The sequence below is a fragment of the Lampetra fluviatilis genome, chromosome 19 (genome assembly GCF_964198595.1).
Source record: "Lampetra fluviatilis chromosome 19, kcLamFluv1.1, whole genome shotgun sequence".
NCBI classification, from domain to species: Eukaryota; Metazoa; Chordata; class Hyperoartia; order Petromyzontiformes; family Petromyzontidae; genus Lampetra; species Lampetra fluviatilis.
Genome location: NC_136293.1, coordinates 8,791,832 through 8,812,260, shown reverse-complemented (window position 1 = coordinate 8,812,260; position 20,429 = coordinate 8,791,832). Strand labels below are relative to the sequence as shown.

At 49.2% G+C, this 20,429-nt stretch overlaps 1 protein-coding gene across 3 annotated transcripts in view; it reads left to right on the top strand.

Annotated features, from left to right (window-relative positions):
* The window catches only part of GALNT7 (polypeptide N-acetylgalactosaminyltransferase 7), a 32,342-nt gene extending 12,870 nt beyond the window's left edge, over positions 1 to 19,472 (top strand). For 2 of the 3 annotated variants that reach the window (XM_078864974.1, XM_078864973.1), the window contains exons 3-12: positions 1,930 to 2,096; positions 3,775 to 3,905; positions 5,087 to 5,166; positions 7,210 to 7,392; positions 8,025 to 8,142; positions 11,433 to 11,555; positions 12,544 to 12,762; positions 14,005 to 14,103; positions 15,060 to 15,188; positions 18,524 to 19,472. In XM_078864974.1, the coding sequence (XP_078721100.1) occupies positions 1,930 to 2,096; positions 3,775 to 3,905; positions 5,087 to 5,166; positions 7,210 to 7,392; positions 8,025 to 8,142; positions 11,433 to 11,555; positions 12,544 to 12,762; positions 14,005 to 14,103; positions 15,060 to 15,188; positions 18,524 to 18,661 (1,387 nt within the window). In that variant the 3' untranslated portion in view covers positions 18,662 to 19,472. Of the gene's footprint in view, positions 1 to 1,929; positions 2,097 to 3,774; positions 3,906 to 5,086; positions 5,167 to 7,209; positions 7,393 to 8,024; positions 8,143 to 10,469; positions 10,587 to 11,432; positions 11,556 to 12,543; positions 12,763 to 14,004; positions 14,104 to 15,059; positions 15,189 to 18,523 lie in introns of all 3 variants that reach the window. The other variant, XM_078864975.1, reaches the window with a different exon arrangement.
* Positions 19,473 to 20,429: the final 957 nt, after the last annotated feature.

Below are 20,429 nucleotides of genomic sequence, written 5' to 3'. Positions count from 1 at the left end.
AACCACAACGCCCTGTCGCCCCGACAATTATTGAGTTACAAGGCTGGAAATAATTTGTTATTAAAAAACGTATTCAATAATTACTTTATTTCCTACGCAGCAGAATGTTCCCTTCTGAATGGGTTCATTGCCCATGCTGAATTTGCATAACAAGTCCGAGTCGATGTTATTCATTGCTCAACACGTGGCGGCTTAATGGCACAAATCTGCCACCCAAAGCGCGATGCTAAATAAAATGTTGTGCGTTGTGGATGTCTCGGCTGATTTGGCCCAGTTGCCAGCGCACGTTTTGTACGCACTGCAAGCCCAGATTGTGAACCAGCTGTTTCTCTTTTATTTTCAGTGATTTTTCTTCTTTGAAATTATTGTATAGTTTTGTTTCCAGAGCAGCAGGGATTTCCCCCCCCCCCCCCCATGATATCATAATGGATTTTTTGTTGTTGCCACAAACGGTTTGGCCGCCGCGCCCAAGCTGAGTGGTGGCGGTGTCACGCGAGGCTTTTGAGAACCGTGCAGGAGAATATCGAAATCCGCTCCTTTCACACCCTGAGCAAATGCCCCAGTCTGCTCTACGTGTTTTTAAAAGCTCGCACTGCGTTATCCTCTGAGAGTGTGACGTCATGATCGATTGCACATGTTTTATTATTTTTATATAAAATGTAGATGAGGCACGTAACGATGCGTCGATAACAACCAGTGCTAACGATCATGATTGCCGTTCCTTCAGTAGTGCGAGTCTTCGCCACGAGTCCCTTTTTTTAAAAGCGAACAAAGTTTTTCATGATAACGCGTTGGCAGTTGTGGCCAAGCACAAATCGCAAAAACTCGATGCAAGCCTCAACGAAAATGCCCTAAAAAATGGAAATCTACATATAATGGCCAACGTTTCAGCAGTGGCCATTAACGCTCAATGTCTCCCTATTTTATTTTTTGAGAAATGTGTGTAGATCTTTCAAGGCTAGATTTACGCGTTGTTCTCTGACTTCCAAGAAATTTGACGGTGCGTTGCTGTTCTTACTTCTCTATTAACTCGCAAGGGGCCGAACTCGTGCTTGACAGGGCCTGTGGTACCATTGGTCTTCAGATTCGTGTGACTGCGTACGCACAAAATTTGGGGAAGTGATGAAGACATATAAATTATTAACTCAAAACACGGCCAACTTCTATTGTTGCAATAATTGAATTTCACAAACTTGTTCACTTGCGGGCGAGTGGCTATCTTATTAGAACTCGGTAACTCTGCAGAAATGTTCCATGGCTTACCGAAACAAAGTTTTGGCCTTGGCTCTCCGAAGTGGTTTTTCAATAATTACTTAATACTTAATTCGACTATATTTTATTTGCGCTACCACGTGCTCCCAGCACATGGGGAGCTCCCCAGCATGTGGGGCGAAGAGGGAGCGACATCGCCCATGCTGGGCAACACCACATGGCACAACCAGAAAATGTATCGGAGAGCCGTAGAGCACAAACTACAAAAAATTGTACGCAGCAGTCGTAGTTTTGGCATCGATGCTTATATTTTATTTTATTGCACACGCTTCTTGGCCGGTGCGTTTCTTTTCTCCCTATCTGCTGCGGCAAAGTGCTTGACGTTATTTATCGCCGTTTTCTTCATGGTCCTGCACATGATAAGCCTCTTTAGTTGAGCTATCATTTTTGGCCAGGTTGCTTCTGAAAAGAAGTTTAATACCTGAGTGGGCTTTACGTAGTAAGACAAAAATAGCTAAGTTGTATGTCTGTATTTTTAAGTATTTTGTTTACCTTTCCTATACTTTGCGCTCCTATCATGTTTTTGTACTGTTTGTTGTTGTAACTTTCTTACCCCGTGCCCCTACTGGACATCTGCGAAAGAGCTTTATAGCTCATCGGATTCCTCCAGTCTAAGTAAATATTCTGATTCTCAAATGTTCTCATTCTCGAACGCAGGTGCAAGTTCTGGCACTACGACGAGAATCTGCCGACGGCCAGCGTGATCATCGTGTTCCACAACGAGGGCTGGTCGACACTCATGCGCACGGTGCACAGCGTCATCAAGCGCACGCCCGCACGCTACCTCGCCGAGATCGTGCTCATCGACGACCACAGCACCAAGGGTGCGTCACGGCAGCCGTGGCGGCAACGGCAGCCGTGGCGGCAACGGCAGCCGTGGCGGCAACGGCAGCCGTGGCGGCAACGGCAGCCGTGGCGGCAACGGCAGCCGTGGCGGCAACGGCAGCCGTGGCGGCAACGGCAGCCGTGGCGGCAACGGCAGCCGTGGCGGCAACGGCAGCCGTGGCGGCAACGGCAGCCGTGGCGGCAACGGCAGCCGTGGCGGCAACGGCAGCCGTGGCGGCAACGGCAGCCGTGGCGGCAACGGCAGCCGTGGCGGCAACGGCAGCCGTGGCGGCAACGGCAGCCGTGGCGGCAACGGCAGCCGTGGCGGCAACGGCAGCCGTGGCGGCAACGGCAGCCGTGGCGGCAACGGCAGCCGTGGCGGCAACGGCAGCCGTGGCGGCAACGGCAGCCGTGGCGGCAACGGCAGCCGTGGCGGCAACGGCAGCCGTGGCGGCAACGGCAGCCGTGGCGGCAACGGCAGCCGTGGCGGCAACGGCAGCCGTGGCGGCAACGGCAGCCGTGGCGGCAACGGCAGCCGTGGCGGCAACGGCAGCCGTGGCGGCAACGGCAGCCGTGGCGGCAACGGCAGCCGTGGCGGCAACGGCAGCCGTGGCGGCAACGGCAGCCGTGGCGGCAACGGCAGCCGTGGCGGCAACGGCAGCCGTGGCGGCAACGGCAGCCGTGGCGGCAACGGCAGCCGTGGCGGCAACGGCAGCCGTGGCGGCAACGGCAGCCGTGGCGGCAACGGCAGCCGTGGCGGCAACGGCAGCCGTGGCGTCGATAGCGTTGCTTGCTTGCGTGTGTGTCTCTCTTCTGTCATTTGGGGTTTTATGGCTCCAGTGCCTTCACTGGGGAGCCTTGTTCTCCTCTGATATCAGTAGGCATCTGTATCTCGTGTGCCTTGAGTCGTGGGGGTGGGGTGGGTGTCACTGATAGTATTTCTCTCCTGTAGTCTTGTTTAGGATTTCTCTCTCTTGTGGTCTTTGTATGGATCTCTCCGTTTCACCTGCAATTGCAGTATAGTTTATTGCTTCTGATAACTATAGGGGGGGGGGGTCTCTTTCTCATGTGCCCTGAGTTGGGATTTTCCTCTGCTGATATCATTAGAGGTCTCTCTCAAATGGGGGGCTCCTTAGGGCTCCCTTTTTCCTTTGGTTTGTTTTTCTCTGTTTACATCCCTTACGCTTTCAGTCGGGGTTCTCTCTGCTCTGGTTTCAGAATGGGACAGTGTCCCTGTCCCCTATGGATTCAACAGAGGCTTTGGCTCCTCTGATATCGGCGAAATCTTCATCGTGGTCTCGGCTAAGGGGTGTCTCCATCTAATGTGTGTGTGCGTTCCCTAATCCATGTGTTTCACTTGCTGCCTCTCGGTGTAAGTCTTGAGAATGCATTTTCTCCACGCTTCTTTGCACACTTTTTTCAGTTTATGTTAAATTTTCTTCGTAAAAATTGTCATGTTTTTGCTAGAGCAGGAAGTAGGCATTAATTTTTAAAATTGTATTGTCGCCCTCCTGCCGGGCTATATTATGTAGTATTCTTACGGTGACACATGCACCTCTGATTACATGGTACATATCCTACACACTTTTGGGAAAGCGTTGCAGAAGCCATGCGTAGGCATTCTTTTTTTTCTTTGTTTAATGCGCACCTGTTTCCCCCCCCCCCACCACCATGCAGCGCACCTGCTGGACCACCTTGATGAGTACATAAAGATGTGGAACGGCCTCGTGAAGGTCTACCGCAACGAGCGGCGCGAAGGCCTCATCCAAGCTCGCAGCACGGGCGCCAAGAAGGCCACGCTGGGCCAGGTGACCCCCGGCCTGATCTTATCCCACGTGACCCCATCCAGCCTCATCCGACGCCCTTTGAAAGTTCAGCCAGCACACATTTTCTCACAGACTCCGTTCCTTTCGGTGTGCCCGAAATAACGAGCCTGAAATACCTCGCGGCGAGCTGCATATGGGATAGCCGCAAAGAAACCCACGTAGCATTCAAACGCGTACACGAACGGCTCTTTGTCAAGCCACAGCTGGATGAAAGCCTCCCCCCACCGCGTGGTGTCGTGTGTGGTGTTTGACCATGTTATTGCCATGCTGGGCAGTGCGAGTTGGTGTTTGCGGGGGAACTGCATCGATTTGGGGCCACAAGTATAATAAAGAAATGGATTGTGCTGCCCCCCCTTGCTGCCCCCCCCCCCCCCCACACGTAGCCTCGCAGAGGCCCGATAACCTGAACATATAGCCACCAACCAAGCATTACCCAGGCTCAACCGTGTTGGGCTTCTGAGATCATATGGATTCTGGGTGATTTTGACATATGCTCATTTTTATATAGCACATACTGTGAATACTTAAAGTTTTGGTTGCAAGGTAAGGCTCACGAGGTCAGTCATCGAGTACAATGGTGTTGATGCTACCTTGCCTTGCCATTGCTTCCTGATGCTTAGAATCCACAGTTGTTTTAGACATTAACACTCAATCTCCCAAGGTCTGCTTTCTACAGTATCCCACTCTCTGACTGCAGGTCTTCTTCCCCTTGTTAAGCAGTTGATGTGTCCTTCAGTCTCGTAATCATCACCGTCTGGCTTTAGGTCTTCCCCCTTGGTTGCTGAACTCTGGGTGCCTCTCCACTGCCCTTCTCGGTAACTTTCCCTCCTCTGCCCTGCACACGTGTCCCACGCATCGCAGCTTCCTTCTCCCAATTTGTGTCAACAAAACCTTCTCGCGCATTCTATGCAAAACCCTCAAGTTTCTTACCCTACCCTGCCCGTGACATTCGTAGCATCAGGTGGCAAGCAATTGTGTGGGAAAACCCAGAATGCCTTGTGTGTTATTGGTTAACATACCTTCACAGCAGCCTGTTTTGTAGCCTCTGGCCTTGGATAGTCGTATAGGATCACCTTAAGAAACGTGGAGGCAACAATGCGATGCGCTATCCACCGATCTGACGCCCCATGTTGGTTTGTGTGATACCCACGTTGCAATTTCAGGTGCTGATTTACCTGGACGCGCACTGCGAGGTTTGCATCAATTGGTACGCGCCCCTGGTCGCCCCCATTGCTCAGGACAGGTGAGTGGAGTTGGCCGCCTTCACACATGACGCAACAGCTGTTTGGCAGACCTTTAAATTGTTCTATCTGTTTGTGCAACGCATGGGTGAGCTTTCTCCGGGCACTCTGCTTTCCTCCCAGTCGAAACAAAACAACATGGGGGGCGGGCCTACGTCAGATAGCTGTGCCCAATGGAGGTCATGAACGGGTAACGCCAACAGAAGCCAGCGCCACTATAATCGGGGGAGAGGGTGAGCTGCTCAATTCAGTTCCTGAAGAATAAGCTACCAGCATGTGGAGCGAAACGTTGGACATCGTGCTGAAAAGCACGTAGCACAACACGAGAACCACATCATGGGCCAGCAGTTTTGTTTTTTGTATTTCTGCCCCCCCCCCCATGTTAGATTGATTGCGTTTTTGGCATCGTTTTAATGAGACAGATCAATATTGAAATCTCTCAGGTTTAGAGTACGGCCCACGAAGTTGGATGTCACAGAGCTACTTCTGAGATGCTCGGCAACCTCTGGCATAGACAGGAGGGGAACAGCGTCTTCCCACTCGCTTTGCATATGAGAGTAATATTTGTCGAATGGCGGACAAACCGGCCCGTTTGCGACCATCTGGAGCGCTCTTCCTTCCGATATTAGGAAGCCACTGGAGCTATGCACTTTTAAATCATCATCTAGATTGAAAACTCATTTTTTTAGAACTGCTTTTTGTATTTAGTTTGTTTTTACTTCCCCCGCACCTCTGATGAGCATGGTTGGCTACGCACGGTGTAAAATAAGTTCGACATACATACAACATGTCATCAAAATGAAGCCAGAGAGCAAATTGTTCAATGTCTATATACATACAAGTGCACTGCACTTGAGAACCCAGTTTAATCACAGGATATTGCGTGGATGTGAAGCCAGGACCTAAACCGTGCCAACTCGACACGCTGACCTGAGAGCCATACGGCCACCTCGCTTGGCAGTGTTTGTCTAAAACAATTTGAGCCCTGGTGGGAGATGCAGTGCTTTGTGGGACTGTAACGTAAGACTCGCGTCTTGTTCGTGTGTTTAGATTGCCAATAAAATTACATGGTAGGATGGAGTGGGGAGGGAGGAGTGGGCCTGCATCCAAAATCGCACTGCTTTTATCCTTTGTGTAATTTTGGCAGCCTAATATAACACATGTGACATTAGTGGTAAATATTTTGGTGAACTGCGCCTAGATACAGCAATATGACTAGAATATCAGGGATGTACCCCCCCCCCATTCCTGATTCAATGAATAACCATCATCTGCTTTTTCCCAGATAGCTCAGTCAGGAGAACATCAGACTTTTAATCTGAGAGTCCAGCATTTATGTCCCTGTTGGCGCAAGTATTTTCGCAAATCAGATTTACCACGGTTGGCTACGTACGGTGCGAATGAAGTTCTACATATATACGTTCGGGGTCACGATTCGATTCTGTAATTGGTTCTCTCATTACATTATGAAGAATGGCAGTGCTTCGAGTGGCTGCAGGGGGTGGCATTGCATGCATTACATACCATGCATGTGACATGAGTGTGATAATGTGAAACTGCGAAAAAGATAAATCGATACCCGCTCAGAACATGTGCTTAGGCACAATAGTGGCGGTTCAGTGTTTAACACACTGTGTCACAATCCCAGGGACCATTTTTCAATTCCTCGATGTGGACAACATCAGTGGCTTGTTTGGAAACTCAATTTATCCTAAATGAGTTCCTCAAACTGTATGTATATATCTGCTGTGAAGGGACAAAGGTGTCCGGGTGTGGTTTGGGCCACAAATATGAATTTGTATGTCATGCGACCTGCCAATCGACTAACTGTGCCGGACCCATTTATACTTCTGGGTGGACAGAGGTGGCGCAAAGATGGAATAGGGGCGGTGGTGGGGGGGGCTTTAATAAACTTGCACCATTTGTTTCAACTGCCGCACCAGAAGATAAAGAATCGCAAGTCCAGTGTGTGCGAAACCATTCCAGCATGGCCCCAACCTCCACCGGCACCTCCGCTCTTCCTCCTGCTCTCCTTCCGCGCACAGGACGGTCTCCACGGTCCCGCTCATCGACGCGATCGACGGCAACGACTACGTGCTGCGGCCTCAGGGCGGCGGGGACGAGGACGGCTTCGCACGCGGCGCCTGGGACTGGAGCATGCTGTGGAAGCGCGTGCCGCTGAGCAAGCGCGAGAAGGACAAGCGCAAGACTCGCACCGAGCCCTATGGGTGTGTGCCTGCAAAATGCGGTGGTTTCTGTGCCCAAAATCCTTGTCGGTGTCTCTCCGCAACCCATCGTCACCATCACGATCCATGGGCATATAGCCCGTAGGAATAAGACCTATATTAGGAAGCCGCTGAAGATATAAGAACTTTAAAATGTAAATTTAAAACATTTTTTTCCCCCCAAATAGTTTATTGAACAAACGATTTTGGTACACACAGAGGGGAAAACTAATTTCTTTAGAACTGCTTTTCACGTGTTAGTTTGTTGTCCTTCCCCCGCACCTCCGATGATCACGGTTGGCTACGCACGGTGCGAAAAGAAGTTCACCATACAAAGAGGTCGCTGTCGAGTGTGCAGGTAGTGCAACTGCACCGGGGGGGGGGGGGTAAGTGGGCCATGGAGGTGTCCAGTCGCTGGGCTACGAAGAGGGGGGAGGGGGGGATATTGGACAGGGGACGCCCATTTAATTTGCACCTCCGATTAGCTACGTACGGTCCCAAAGAAGTTCTACATCTACGTATACTATGGCCTAACCCAAAAACAAACATGGATCAGTGCCATCGTAGTTGCCGTGTGCGGTTAACAGTTTGGGGCATGTTAACCGTGCTGCTGCTGCTGTTGTTGTTGCGCCCAGGTCTCCGGCGATGGCTGGCGGGCTGTTCGCCATCGATCGAGACTTCTTCTTCGAGCTGGGACTCTACGACCCAGGCCTGCAGATCTGGGGCGGTGAGAACTTTGAGATCTCTTACAAGGTACGTGCCCGCCTACCCCCTCCCCCCACCACCACGCGCAAACCTGCAAGTGATACAGCGGAGGAAAGCATAAATGCATGAACGCATTTGGCAATAATTTGTACTTCATGTGGCTCTGGTCATGTAAGCTAATTAGTTGGTGATACTCCGTTGGCAGTGATGCCCAAAACACAAGTAACAACTCGATACATTTGTCAATGACACTGTGGCCTTAAAAGGAACATTTTAGGTGACATTTCGGGAAATGGCCATTTTTCATTGCACATGTGTGTTTTGTCTGTTCTGAAGAAGAGGCATTGCCTCAAACGTGTCGCCTATTATATATTGTTTCCTTTTTTTTAAGGCTACAGTTGCTGCCGAGCTCAATTTGGCGCAATATTCCGTACGGCAATACATTGTACGATATGCAAGGCCGACGATAATCATGTCATCCGATTTGCTAAATATTATTTGGTGATTATCTCTTGTTTTCATCGTCATCAGTCATGGTTTTTCCACAGCTGGATGAAGGCCTCCCCTTGCCACCGCCATCTCTTGAAATCCTTAATGTTAACGGTGCTCATTTTATTTTTCTAAATATTATATTTCTTAACACGCTCATAATGAAATACCAAACGATAAATACAGTTCTATACTTAGAGCTATTACTCCTTAAAACTAGTGCCAGCTAAAACATTTTTCAGTTTGATGGAAGGAATAGCAGTTATGACTTCATCGTTATTTATATCACCAGCCAATTAATAATTTATTGTGTAACTGACCATGCTTGTGCATGTGTGTGTTTATCCATTGATGAAGTTGCAGTGATTATACGACTTATGTTGAGTGAACAGCAGTTGAATAACTTTTTAAATAAACTTTTTTGATTATTGTAAATAGAGCAAAAAGAATACAACCAAACCGCATAATACAATTATAACACTACAGGAAATTGTCATCGTGATGATCATCGCATCATGAAAATGTATATCTTACGAAAGATCATATCGCAGCCACACAAACCGTCGAGGCCCCAACAAGGCATGAAGCTGACAATCACTCAGGCCCTGCGTTTGACGTTGGTAGGCCACCCACGTCTCCTCACCTGTCGTGTTCTCAATCTCTGTCTCCTCCCTCTTCTCACTACTGCCCCCGTGTGCCACGGCTAGTCACGACACTGACCATCCGTCTCAACTCAAAAGGGTGTAAAGGATACGGGTGGTTTTGTGTGAGATGCACACGTGCCGAATGTTTGTGGTGGTGTGCAGGTAATGTGTGGAGTGTTGTTGTTGTTGTTAAGAAAGAGTCCGGCTGCGTCCTGCCGATGGTGCATGTTTATTCAAAATTGTGATCTCGTTTCTAATCCGTTTTTAACGCTTCTTTCCTACTTCTGTGTGTACACGTGCGATTATGTCTTGATTTAATACGTCACTGCTTAGACAAGGCACGAATATACATTGTATTGTTTTAACGGATGCGCAGGTTACCCTTACTTGTCCTTGTCTGCATCTTTGTGTGTGCAGTGGTGTGATGGGGGTTTTGCACGCTCCGCTGCAATCCTAGTGACGTATTTTCGATGCCCCACAGTGGCTATTGGAATCTGAGATTGGTCTAGATGCCCATTGGCTAAAGAGAGAGCCTTGTTCACCCACTACCGATGAAGACCTCCCACCATGACATGTCGGTCTTGTGGGTTGTTTTACCATATTTCAAAGCAGTGGTCAGGTAAGTGTGTAGAAGGCAGGGAGCACATCAGTACAGTTCATTCATTCAGTGTTACATCCGAGACGCAGTTCAACAAGTGAGTTTTCTGTACTGCCATCTACTGCCCAAATCCTAGCCCCTGCTGTGCATGGCGGTCCCCTATCCAAGCGCTATCAAAGCCCAATCCTAATTTGCCTCTGAGACCTGACCAAATCTCTCTGAATGTGCCATTACATCACGTGTGCACATGTACAGCCCTTTTGCCAATCAACTCTCAACTGAACGCCTCCCGCACATAGTGTGGGTTATGGGGGGGTGATTTGACCATATTTCACCATGCTGGTCAGTATTGGTTGGTGAAGTGGTGGGGGGGGGGGGATCCATTAGATCTACTCGCCCTAACATGAATGCCATATACACTCAATTACAGTTCCTGGTTAGATTAGACATAGGCAGCTGGGTGTGAAAGGTACTGGTCCCACAACTCCCGCTTACACATCCCAATAGCCGCCTACATCTTGCACAGGCTCAACAGGGCCGATCGCCGTCCACGGTCTGTCTGCGCCGTTCGTGTCTTGTCCCGCGGCCCTAACGTGCGAGCCTGTGGCCCCCCCCCCCTCTCCTGTGCCGGTGGCACCGGCAAGCTGTGGATGTGCGGGGGCAAGCTCCTGTTTGTGCCGTGCTCGCGAGCCGGCCACATCTACAGGTTACCCGACTGGGCCGGTTCGCCCGTCTCCGGAAAGCCCTTCTCTGTCGTGCAGGTTACCGTCGCTCGCCGCCGCCGCAAACCAGTCACGCTCTCGCTCCCTTGCGTAGTTATCCACGCGCCCCTTCTGCCTTCTGCGTGTCAGTAAGCGGGCAGGCGCCGTAGGCTCCCAAAAACGGAGAGATTGATTCCGAGTGAGAGGTTGGCCCATAGTCGACCGAAAATATTTTTGCCATTCGACGTAAAACTTGCAGTCGATCGGCAGTGGTTGTGGCCGCGATTTAAAAAAAAAAAAGTTTGAGCATGTGGCCATCCTCTCGGCGGATTCTTCCTGGGAGAGCGACGTGGAGAAGCGAGATGTGTCCGTATGTTGTGTGGGTGCTGTGATGTGCAACCAGCACGCGGGCCCTTGTGCCCCCTCCTCCACTCCCCCCTCGCTTTGTGAGGCTGGACATGAGATGTAGTGACCTCTCACTACACGTGTTTGTGTAGGATTTGTTCATGTATACGCACCAAAATATATACGCGTGCGATTTTTAAACGCACGTTGACAATATTGAATCAGAAATTCAATTGTGTGCTTCTAATAAAGTAATTTACCTAGCGCCCAGAACCTCGTTAAAGAAAAGTCAATGATTCGATTGAATAAAACTGAGATCTTTGAGATCTACCTCCAACATCAGCCACTGCCCGCCCCCCACTCCCGAAACGTTAAGCACCTCGCTTCTCCACCGACGTTTGAACTCGGCTGCGTTTGTGAGCCCACGCGTCGACCATCCGAGTGCCATTGCCGCATTGCCCATTCTGCACCTTCTCTCTCTCCCTCTCTCTGTATTCCTATCCTTCCCTCCCACACGGCGCACACACGCACAAAACGCGCGCACACTCCTTCTGGCTTTAGATTTGGCAATGTGGAGGAAAGGTGCTCTTTGTGCCTTGCTCACGTGCGGGACACATTTACCGCTTGCATGGCTGGGCTGGGAACCCCCCTCCGCCCGGCTTGGGCTCCTCTCTCACTCTCAAGGTGCGTAGAAGCAGGGGGGCTGGGGGGGGGGGCCGTGCCACCTTTGGGAGGTGAGGGGGGAAGGTGAAGGAGGGAGGTGGTGGAAGCGCATTGGCACACTGGCACACTGGCATGCTTCACAGTGTGACATTGGGTTGATAATTTTAATGTACAGGGGTGACTATAAAGGTTATCGGCCGTCATTTACTAACTCACGATTAGAAGGAAATTTTGAGCAGTGTGGTTATTCATAATTTACTAAAAATATATATATAAAAATTCCTTAAATGTTGATTGATCTTGGACAGCGTTTAACAGAAGCATTAGAAACGATCGCAGCTGGAGATGCCGGTGAACACATCGGAGACTCTTCTCGAAACGATGCCTGTCGCCAACGGCCCAGCGCCACGGCGATTAGAGGGATGACGCTCGTTCCATTTTAAATCTTCACACTGCCGAGCGTATAGCCCGTGTGTGTGTGCAGATTCATCGTCCTAGCTCAAACTATTCTTATTCCTTCATGTCCCACAATGCAGGCAGACTTTGCTATTCATGCTCCTGACATTAGATACAACCATTTTTTGTAGTGTAGCAATGTAGTATATAATGATCAACAAATGTTTGTTTAATATGCAATTGTATGTAATCCATAGCAACACATTTAACATTTATACACGTAATATCAAATCTATCATTCGTAATATCGCTATCGTGACAATCAAGGCATTATTTGGATATTTCACCATGTCAACATTATAAGTCATTCTGTGATATCACCAACATCATCATCACACATCATCATTGCCATCCTCATCATTATATGGGATTGTTTCCTGGCAAAGGCATCACTGCTGAAACCACGTGTTTCAGGAGGGTGACTCCATTTACAAGATAACCGCTGGCTTAAAAAAATAATAACAATTGGGTGCAGTCCTCCTTTGACGCGTGACGTTCCTTAACGCGTCTCTCGCCCGTGCGACCTCTCCTCCTCCGGTCGGTGGGGGCGTAGAACTACGTGCGCGTCGTCGAGGTGTGGTGGGACGAGTACCGGGACTACTTTTACGCGAGCCGGCCCGAGACGCAGGGCATCGCGTACGGCGATGTCACGGAGCTCAAGAAGTTCCGCGAGGACCACAACTGCAAGAGCTTCCGCTGGTTCATGGAGAACATCGCCTACGACATCCCCGAGTTCTACCCGCTGCCGCCACGCAATGTCGATTGGGGGGAGGTGGGTCCATGCAGCTTTTGTGTGCGCGCGCGCGCGTGTGTGTGTACGTGCGTCCACGTGGGGGAGCGGTAGTGTGGTTGTTCGAGTATTGCGCTACGAACCTGGGTGACCAGAGTTCGATTCCCACTCGCGGCCAACATCCGTGATGATTATCTTCACCGGTTCTGGGATTCTCCGAGGGCAACTTCAACTATTTTGCTTTTACCAGGTAAGTCCCACTGAGCTATATAGCTCTTTTTTTCAGAAGCGACTTGGCCACAAAGTGGCTTATTGCGTGGAAATTTATAGCGGCCAAATACTCTGAGCGGGTGTTGATTCTAAATGTGGAGGAAAAAACTGGAGGACCCACGAAAAAAATCTACACAACCACTGGGAGAACATTAAAACTCCAAACATACATGTGCCAGGGTCTGGATCGAACCCACGATCTCCTGTGTACCAGGCGAGGTAGTTAACATCACGCCACCATGGCACCACTCAGCCTTTAAATGAGCACCTGGTGTGATGTGTAAACATCGTCACTGGAGAGACAAAGGCGGCTAGGCGTGGTGTTGGGCACCAACCCCCTTGTTCGCCGTGCCGGCCTTCGTAGGTGCTTGCTAACAATACTTGCCCCAGCAGTCTGTTACAGGCTATATGGGGGATCTTTGTTTGTGTTTTGTGCATATGGGTAGAGGCTTAATGGGCACAGTGCATGGGTTAGAGAAGAGATGGACTGACGTAGTACGGGAAGATGTGGAGCTGAGTGGACTTGCCGACGACTGGTACCAGCGGTGTCAAGATCAGCCTCCTGTGGAGGAGGAGGCTTGTGAAGGATGCTACTGGGAGGTTGAAGGCAGTCACCCTCCAACAGCAACAACTGAGGGCAGAGGAAAGTCGTTAGTAGCAACGAGCAGCAGCGTGCTGGGCGCCTAAAACGGAGTAAGTGGTCACAGTGGGGAGCACCCGGTACAGAGGACTGGGCGGCTAAAACAGAGAAAGTTTAAGTGACGAATGAATGTGCATGTGTGAATGTGGTATATGCATGTCTGGTCTGTATGATTATTCACCTTCGTCTTTTAACTGATACCATCCAAGTCTGTGTCGTGACCTCCTACCCAGGAACTATCGCCATTCCCAAATGGGCTCAAACTGCATGTAGCTTGGTGCAAGCATTCTGGCGAACACTATTGCCACCCCTTAGCGGCAGCTGTTATCTGTTGTTCTTCGTGTATATGATTGGCTTGTGTGTCCGTGGTGTAGATACGCGGATTGGGTTCCAGCTATTGCATCGACAGCATGGGGCACACCAACGGAGGAGTGGTGGAACTTGGACCCTGCCACCGCATGGGAGGAAACCAGGTGACGCATACACACACACACAAAGCTAAAGGCAAAGATCCCCCCCCCCCACACAGCCTGACCAGACTCTTTGGTCGCAAGTGTTGTTAGCGAGCACCTCCTTCAGGCCGGCATGGCACACGAGGGGGTGGGTGGCCAGCACCATGCCCTGTCTCCCCAGCGCTGATGTTTACACGCAGCATCAGATGCTCACTTGAGGCTGAGTCGACCTAGGGGGATGCTCGGGACCGGTTCAGATAATCATCACCAATGTTGGCAGGGAGCAGGAATTGGAATTTGGGTAGCTGAGTTCGTAGTGCAATGCGCTAACCACTACGTTATTGCTCCCAACACACGCGCATTCACATCTATATGTGCATGTACGCATGGAGACATTCACGTGTACTACACTGACCAAAGGTCATAACTTAAAATAGTGCAAAGTGAAAAGAATCAAAGATTTGCGTGGTTCTGCGTTGCAGTGCGTGAACGACACAGCTCTTATTGTCAACCCACCACTGGGTGACGAACCCCTCATACTGTGTGGTTCATAGGGGCTATTTTATCGTACTTCACCTCGCTGGTCGGTGCGGGTTGACGTAGGTTGCGAGCACCTCCGATATTAGCACGGTTGGCCACGTACGGTGCGAAAGAAGTTCAACATGCATACGTGCATAGACGTTGGAGCATCGTTATTGTAGAACAATTTGCTGCAGTGCTCCCTGCAGACAACGTAGGCCGACCAATGGCCTTTTAAGAATCTGTTGTGCATTGTGGGCGCCCATCCAAGCACTGTCCCGGCTAAACGTTGCTTGGCTTCTGAAATCCGACAAGGTGGAGGTTGGTGGATTTCAGGTGGTTTGGTGCATCGCGGTGAAATGTGTTTCTAAGATTTTCACGGAACTTGGCGCTCTACTACTTTACGGATTGGGAAAATGTATTTGAGCGACCTTGCGACTTGCGTGTTTTTGCCACAGCTGTTCCGAATTAACGAAGCCAAGCAACTGATGCAGTACGACCAGTGCCTGACGCAGCATCGCGACGGCAACAAGATCACGATCATGCACTGCGGCATGAAGCAGTTCGAGGAGTGGACGTACGACAAGGTACGATCGCCCTGGCGATGCAATACGCCGTTCAAAAAATTAAACAAACCCGTGTGTGTGTGTACATGTGTTTGTACGTATGGGGAGCGGTAGTGTAGCGGTTAGCGCGCTGCGCTATGAACCTGGCAACCCGGGTTCGATTCCCGCTCACGGCTAACACCAGTGACGATTATCTGAACCGGTCCTGGGCCTCCCCTATGTCGACTCAGCCTTAAATGAGTACCTGGTGCGTTGTGTAAACATCGCCACTGGGGAAACAAAGGCGGTCGGGCGTGGTGCTGGCCACCCACCCCCTCGTGTACCGTTGCGGCCTTCATAGGTGCTCGCTAACAGCACTTGCCCCTACAGTCTGTTTAGGCTATACGGGGGTTCTTTGTCTTCTTTGTGTACGTTTGTGGGGAGTGGTAGTGTAGCGGTTAGCATGCTGCGCTACCAACTCTCGGCGACCCAAGTTCGATTCCTACTCGTGGCCATCAATACCAGTGGTGATTACCTGAACCGGTCCTGAGCCTCCCCTAGGTCGACTCGGCCTCAAATGAGTACCTGTTACGGTGTGTAAACATCGCCACTGGGGAGACGAAGGCAGTTGGGCATGGTGTTGGGTGCACGCACCCCTAGTTTACTGTGCCAGCCTTCATACGTGCTCACTAACAGCACTTTCCCTTAAAGCCTGTTCGAACAGGCTACACGGCGGATCTTTGTCTTTGCAGTGGTGCGCTAACACAACTAGCACAATCTCAACACGTGCGCTATTTAATGCTACACTAAACAATACATGTAATAGACAACATTTTGGGCAGTAGCATTCAGGATCGTTTTTCCTCTCTAGAACAGTGTTAATGACGCACGTGTTGCATTTTTATTGCATGAACTGTTCTGGCACGTTTGGCAGGTAGCTGTGTAAATTCACTGCGCAGGAATGCAGCTTATCTCCGGCGCTTATAAATAACTCCACATCACACACCAGTACTGCAGTCCCTCCACTGGCTCCCAATCCAGTCCCCAAATCGATTTCAAGATCTCGCATACAATCTGCATGATCCTCCATGGACTTAACCCTGCTTACTGCTCCCCTCTCAGCTCATTCTACTCCCCTCACGCACTCTCCTGCCCCTCTCATCTCACTCTACTCCCCTCCACGCACTCTCCTGCCTCTCCCCTCTCATCTCACTCTACACCCCTCATGCACTCTCCTGCCTCTCCCCTCTCATCTCACTACTCCCCTCATGCGCTGTCCTGCCTCTCCCCTCTCATCTCACTCTACTGCCCTCCACGCTCTCTCCTGCCACTCCCCACTCAGCTCATTCTACACCCCTCATGCACTCTCCTGCCTCTCCCCATTCATCTCACTCTACTCCCCTCATGCACTCTCCTACCTCTCCCCTCTCATCTCACTCTACTCCCCTCCATGCGCTGTCCACTCCAGCAACGGAGTATTTCTGTCGAAGGCCCGATATTGAGATGGAAAGGAAAAGTTATGTTTCTTTTTTTTTGATATATAAGGGACCACTTCATTTAATTCAAAATGCAAGATGTAACGTTCATGTTTGACACTGAGCGATGGATAGTGTGATAATGTTGAAAGGCAGCGACGGAGTAGTGATTCCATCTCGCCCGAGATGTTTGCTTCTCAACATCACCTCCTGTCTACCACTCGGTCATGGGACGGTGATTCAGTCTCCTCCGATACATTGGTTTGCGTTGAGATGAAAGGGATTAAATTGTCGCTATGAAAGAACACTGGCAGTGCGTTTTATACGTAATCTGTCTTATGAGGTCAGGTCTCATTGGCCTTGAGCCGAATTCGCTCACCGCCCGCGCCACACGCCAATGAACATCGCACAGTGAAGCCCTCTATCTCCTCTCTCCTTGAGATGCGGGTGGCGTTTTAGATGCTTAAAGGAACATTGGTTCGTCATTTGTTTTCCCACGTCTTCAACAAGTTTCAAGACACTTTTTTTTCAGGAGGGGGCAGGGGGGGGTCCTGCAAGATTGGGATGTTTGGCCCGTTCCGTTGTTACGGAGCGTTGTGGCTTGTGGGGAGGACATCTCGTTCACAGTTGAGGTCCGCACTGATATCGTGCCGAGTCCATGTTCTGTACTGCCATCTCCTGGCCGCCTAAGAGTCGAGCAGGTTTGGAAGTATCCCAAACCGACATGATCGACCAACCTTGACCTACACAGCATCGTCTATTACATGTGTGTAATTCCTTGCTTGTGTGAGATGTTTCAAATGAGACTGAGAGTTGATAAGACCAAGTCGCCCTAAATGCACCGTTCTTATTGATGGGAGACTAGGCCAGGAGACACGAGTGCTGAGTGGTCTTGCCCTCTATATGTTTGGGTTTTCTCCGGGAACTCCCGATTTTCTTACCACAAGCCCAACATTCATAAATGGAACATTGTCCAAACATCCCAATTGCAGGACTTTCCTAATAAACAGCCTTCAGACTCATTGAGGCTTTCCTAGATAAATTATTGACATTACCATATAATATTCTCTGGGTATTTTGGTAAAGTCACGTAGATAGGTTCAAATTAATAAAAATAAACAAAAAAACTACGACGTTTCGATCTCAACACAAGCGATCGTCATCAAGATGACGATCGCTTGTGTTGTGATCGAAACGTCATAGTTTATTTTTATTAATTTGAATCTATCTACGGGACTTTACCGAAAGACCCAAAGAATATGAATTCTTGTAGTCACGAAAGCTTTAAGTCAAAATTACCATATAATATTGAGAAACATTGGTATTCCTCCAATAGCAACGTATTCGGCAATAACACTGTTCTTAAAGGAACGCTTTATATTAAGTGACCTTTCTTGACCCTTCATAGCAAAGCGATCTCTGCTATGAAGCAGTACCATTGCTCAAAACGCCAACTATTATGTATTTCTTTCTTTGTAGTGCAGTCCTTGTTATTTGTGCTTGAGTGCTGCTGAGAAACAAAAATGGTTTAAAAAATATTAAACGTCTAACTCCCCAGTCCTTTTCACAGATCATGTGCTCTCAAAGAATTTGGAAGCAGAAGGCAATTATTTTTTTTAATCTCACACGTAGGCCTCGGCAATGTAAGGTAAAAGTGTAAAAGCAACGAGCCTACCTTTACCCTACCTTTTACCTTACCACAATACAATCTCTCTACCCTACCTTTTACCCTTTAGCAGGTAAGGTAAAAGGTAAAAAGCAACGAGCCTACCTTTTACCCTACCCTTTACCCTTACCCCTTGGTATGTCGACACCTTTACCCTTTTACCCGGTAAAAAGGGTACAATTACCTTACTTTGCCGAGGCCTACTCACACGCACGTGTTCCCCTGCCCTTCCCCAGGAGAAGCACGTGTTTGTGTACACGCCGAAGGGATGGTGCCTCGATCGCTCGGAGCTGCTGCACCAGGTGTTCGTGGCGACCTGCGAGGACGGCAAAACCTCGCAGCAGTGGGAGATGAACAACATTGTCGGCCTCTAACCTGTGACCTCTGTGACCCCCGGGACCACGTGACCTGCACATCGACGTCTCTAAAGCACACATGCCTAGGCATGTAACGATTCACCGCCCCCCCAGTGATGTGATCGATTCTCTCGATTTCGGGGTCATGATTTCAATCGAAATTCGATGAGGTTTTTGTTTGTTGTCTCGTTTTTTATCACCTTGTTTGTATTGTTTCTCCGTGTGTGTTTTTCCCTCCCTCCTATGTTGAGTTCCGTTTGCTCCATTAACCCTAAATGTAATATCTTTGTGTAATTTTGTGTACGACCCATACATTGTAAATGATCGATTCTCACGCGCACACTTCGATACGTGTTTCGTGGCCGTTAATTTCGATCTGAATCGTGACACGCCTCTTACAGCCACGTTTACATATATGTACGTGTGTGTGGTCTGTGTACGTTGCCCCAACAGTCTGTGTAGTTTATGTAGGGGCCTATGTATGGATCTTTGTCTTTGTCGTGTTTGTATCTCTATCAGCGTGTGTATATAGTATATATACTGTACGTGCGTATACGAGTGCAGTGCTGTCGTGGTTTGTGCACTGCACTACGAACCTGGCGACCCGAGTTCGATTCCCGCTCATGACCAATAAGTGTCCAATATTTTGAACCAGTGCTTCCTCCCCTAGGTCAACTTGGCCTTAAATGAGTACCTGGTGTAGTGTGTGAACATCGGCACTGGGGAGACAAAGGCAGCCGGGCGTGGTGTTGCCCACCCACCTCCTCATGTGCCATGCTTGCCTTGATAGGCACTAGTCACAACAGTATGTTACGGCTATGCGGGGGGGGGGGGGGGTTCTTTGTCTTTGTATGTGTGTGTGTATATAGCATATGTACATATGTGTGTCTATATACACATACATGTGTGTGTGATACTGGTTTCGTGTACATATTGTGCACGCGTGTACATATATACAGTATATGTATTATCCTTATGGAAAATAATATTGAAACAAGTCTTAAAAGATATGACCTATATATATGTATTTTTTATAAATATTTACGTTGTGTCAGTGGCTCAGCCTTGTCATTTTGGAACCAAATTCGTTGCAATGCTCACGAGTTGGTCGGTGCTGCATTGAGGCACGAGAGAACAAAATATTTCAGTTCTGAAGTTACACAGAATACTCGTGGACTGGCTACGTACGTTTAAATAAACTTGCAACATCTCGGTTGCTTAATTTATTACAATACCAACAACAATAATGGACCGCAGCAAAACAAAAGTTTACGTTTCGACGCGTAAGTAAGTATTTTGTGAATTTTCTACACTACCAACGCAGGGTCACACAATGTTTTGTTATTTTTGTGAATTGGAAATGTGTAAATTCAAAACAATTTTCAAATGTGATACTTTTTTTTTACATGATCACAACCTTGAGGTTGCTAACTCGAGTTTAGTGTTAGGGTCGCCCAGCCTATCGTGCAGGTCGCTGTATAAGATAGCAGAAGCCACGAGCGTCTGTCGGTAGCCCTGGATTGCTAAATTAAAACGCAGGCAGGGCTCGTAACACCGCGTCTGTGTCGCGTTGCGGCAAGTAGCTTCTGTAGCGATCGGCCACCTTTGTGCTCTTCTTACCTTCAAAGCCCCCCCCACCCCCCCCCGAGTCTTTGTGCGTACACATAATCACGGCCGTTGGTAACCCATGTGTACAGGGCGGTCCAGGAGGTGTCTTGTGATCCCCATTTAATTCTCTAAAACTTAATATGCTTGCACACCATTGGGTGTTAAAAGGGAAATGAAT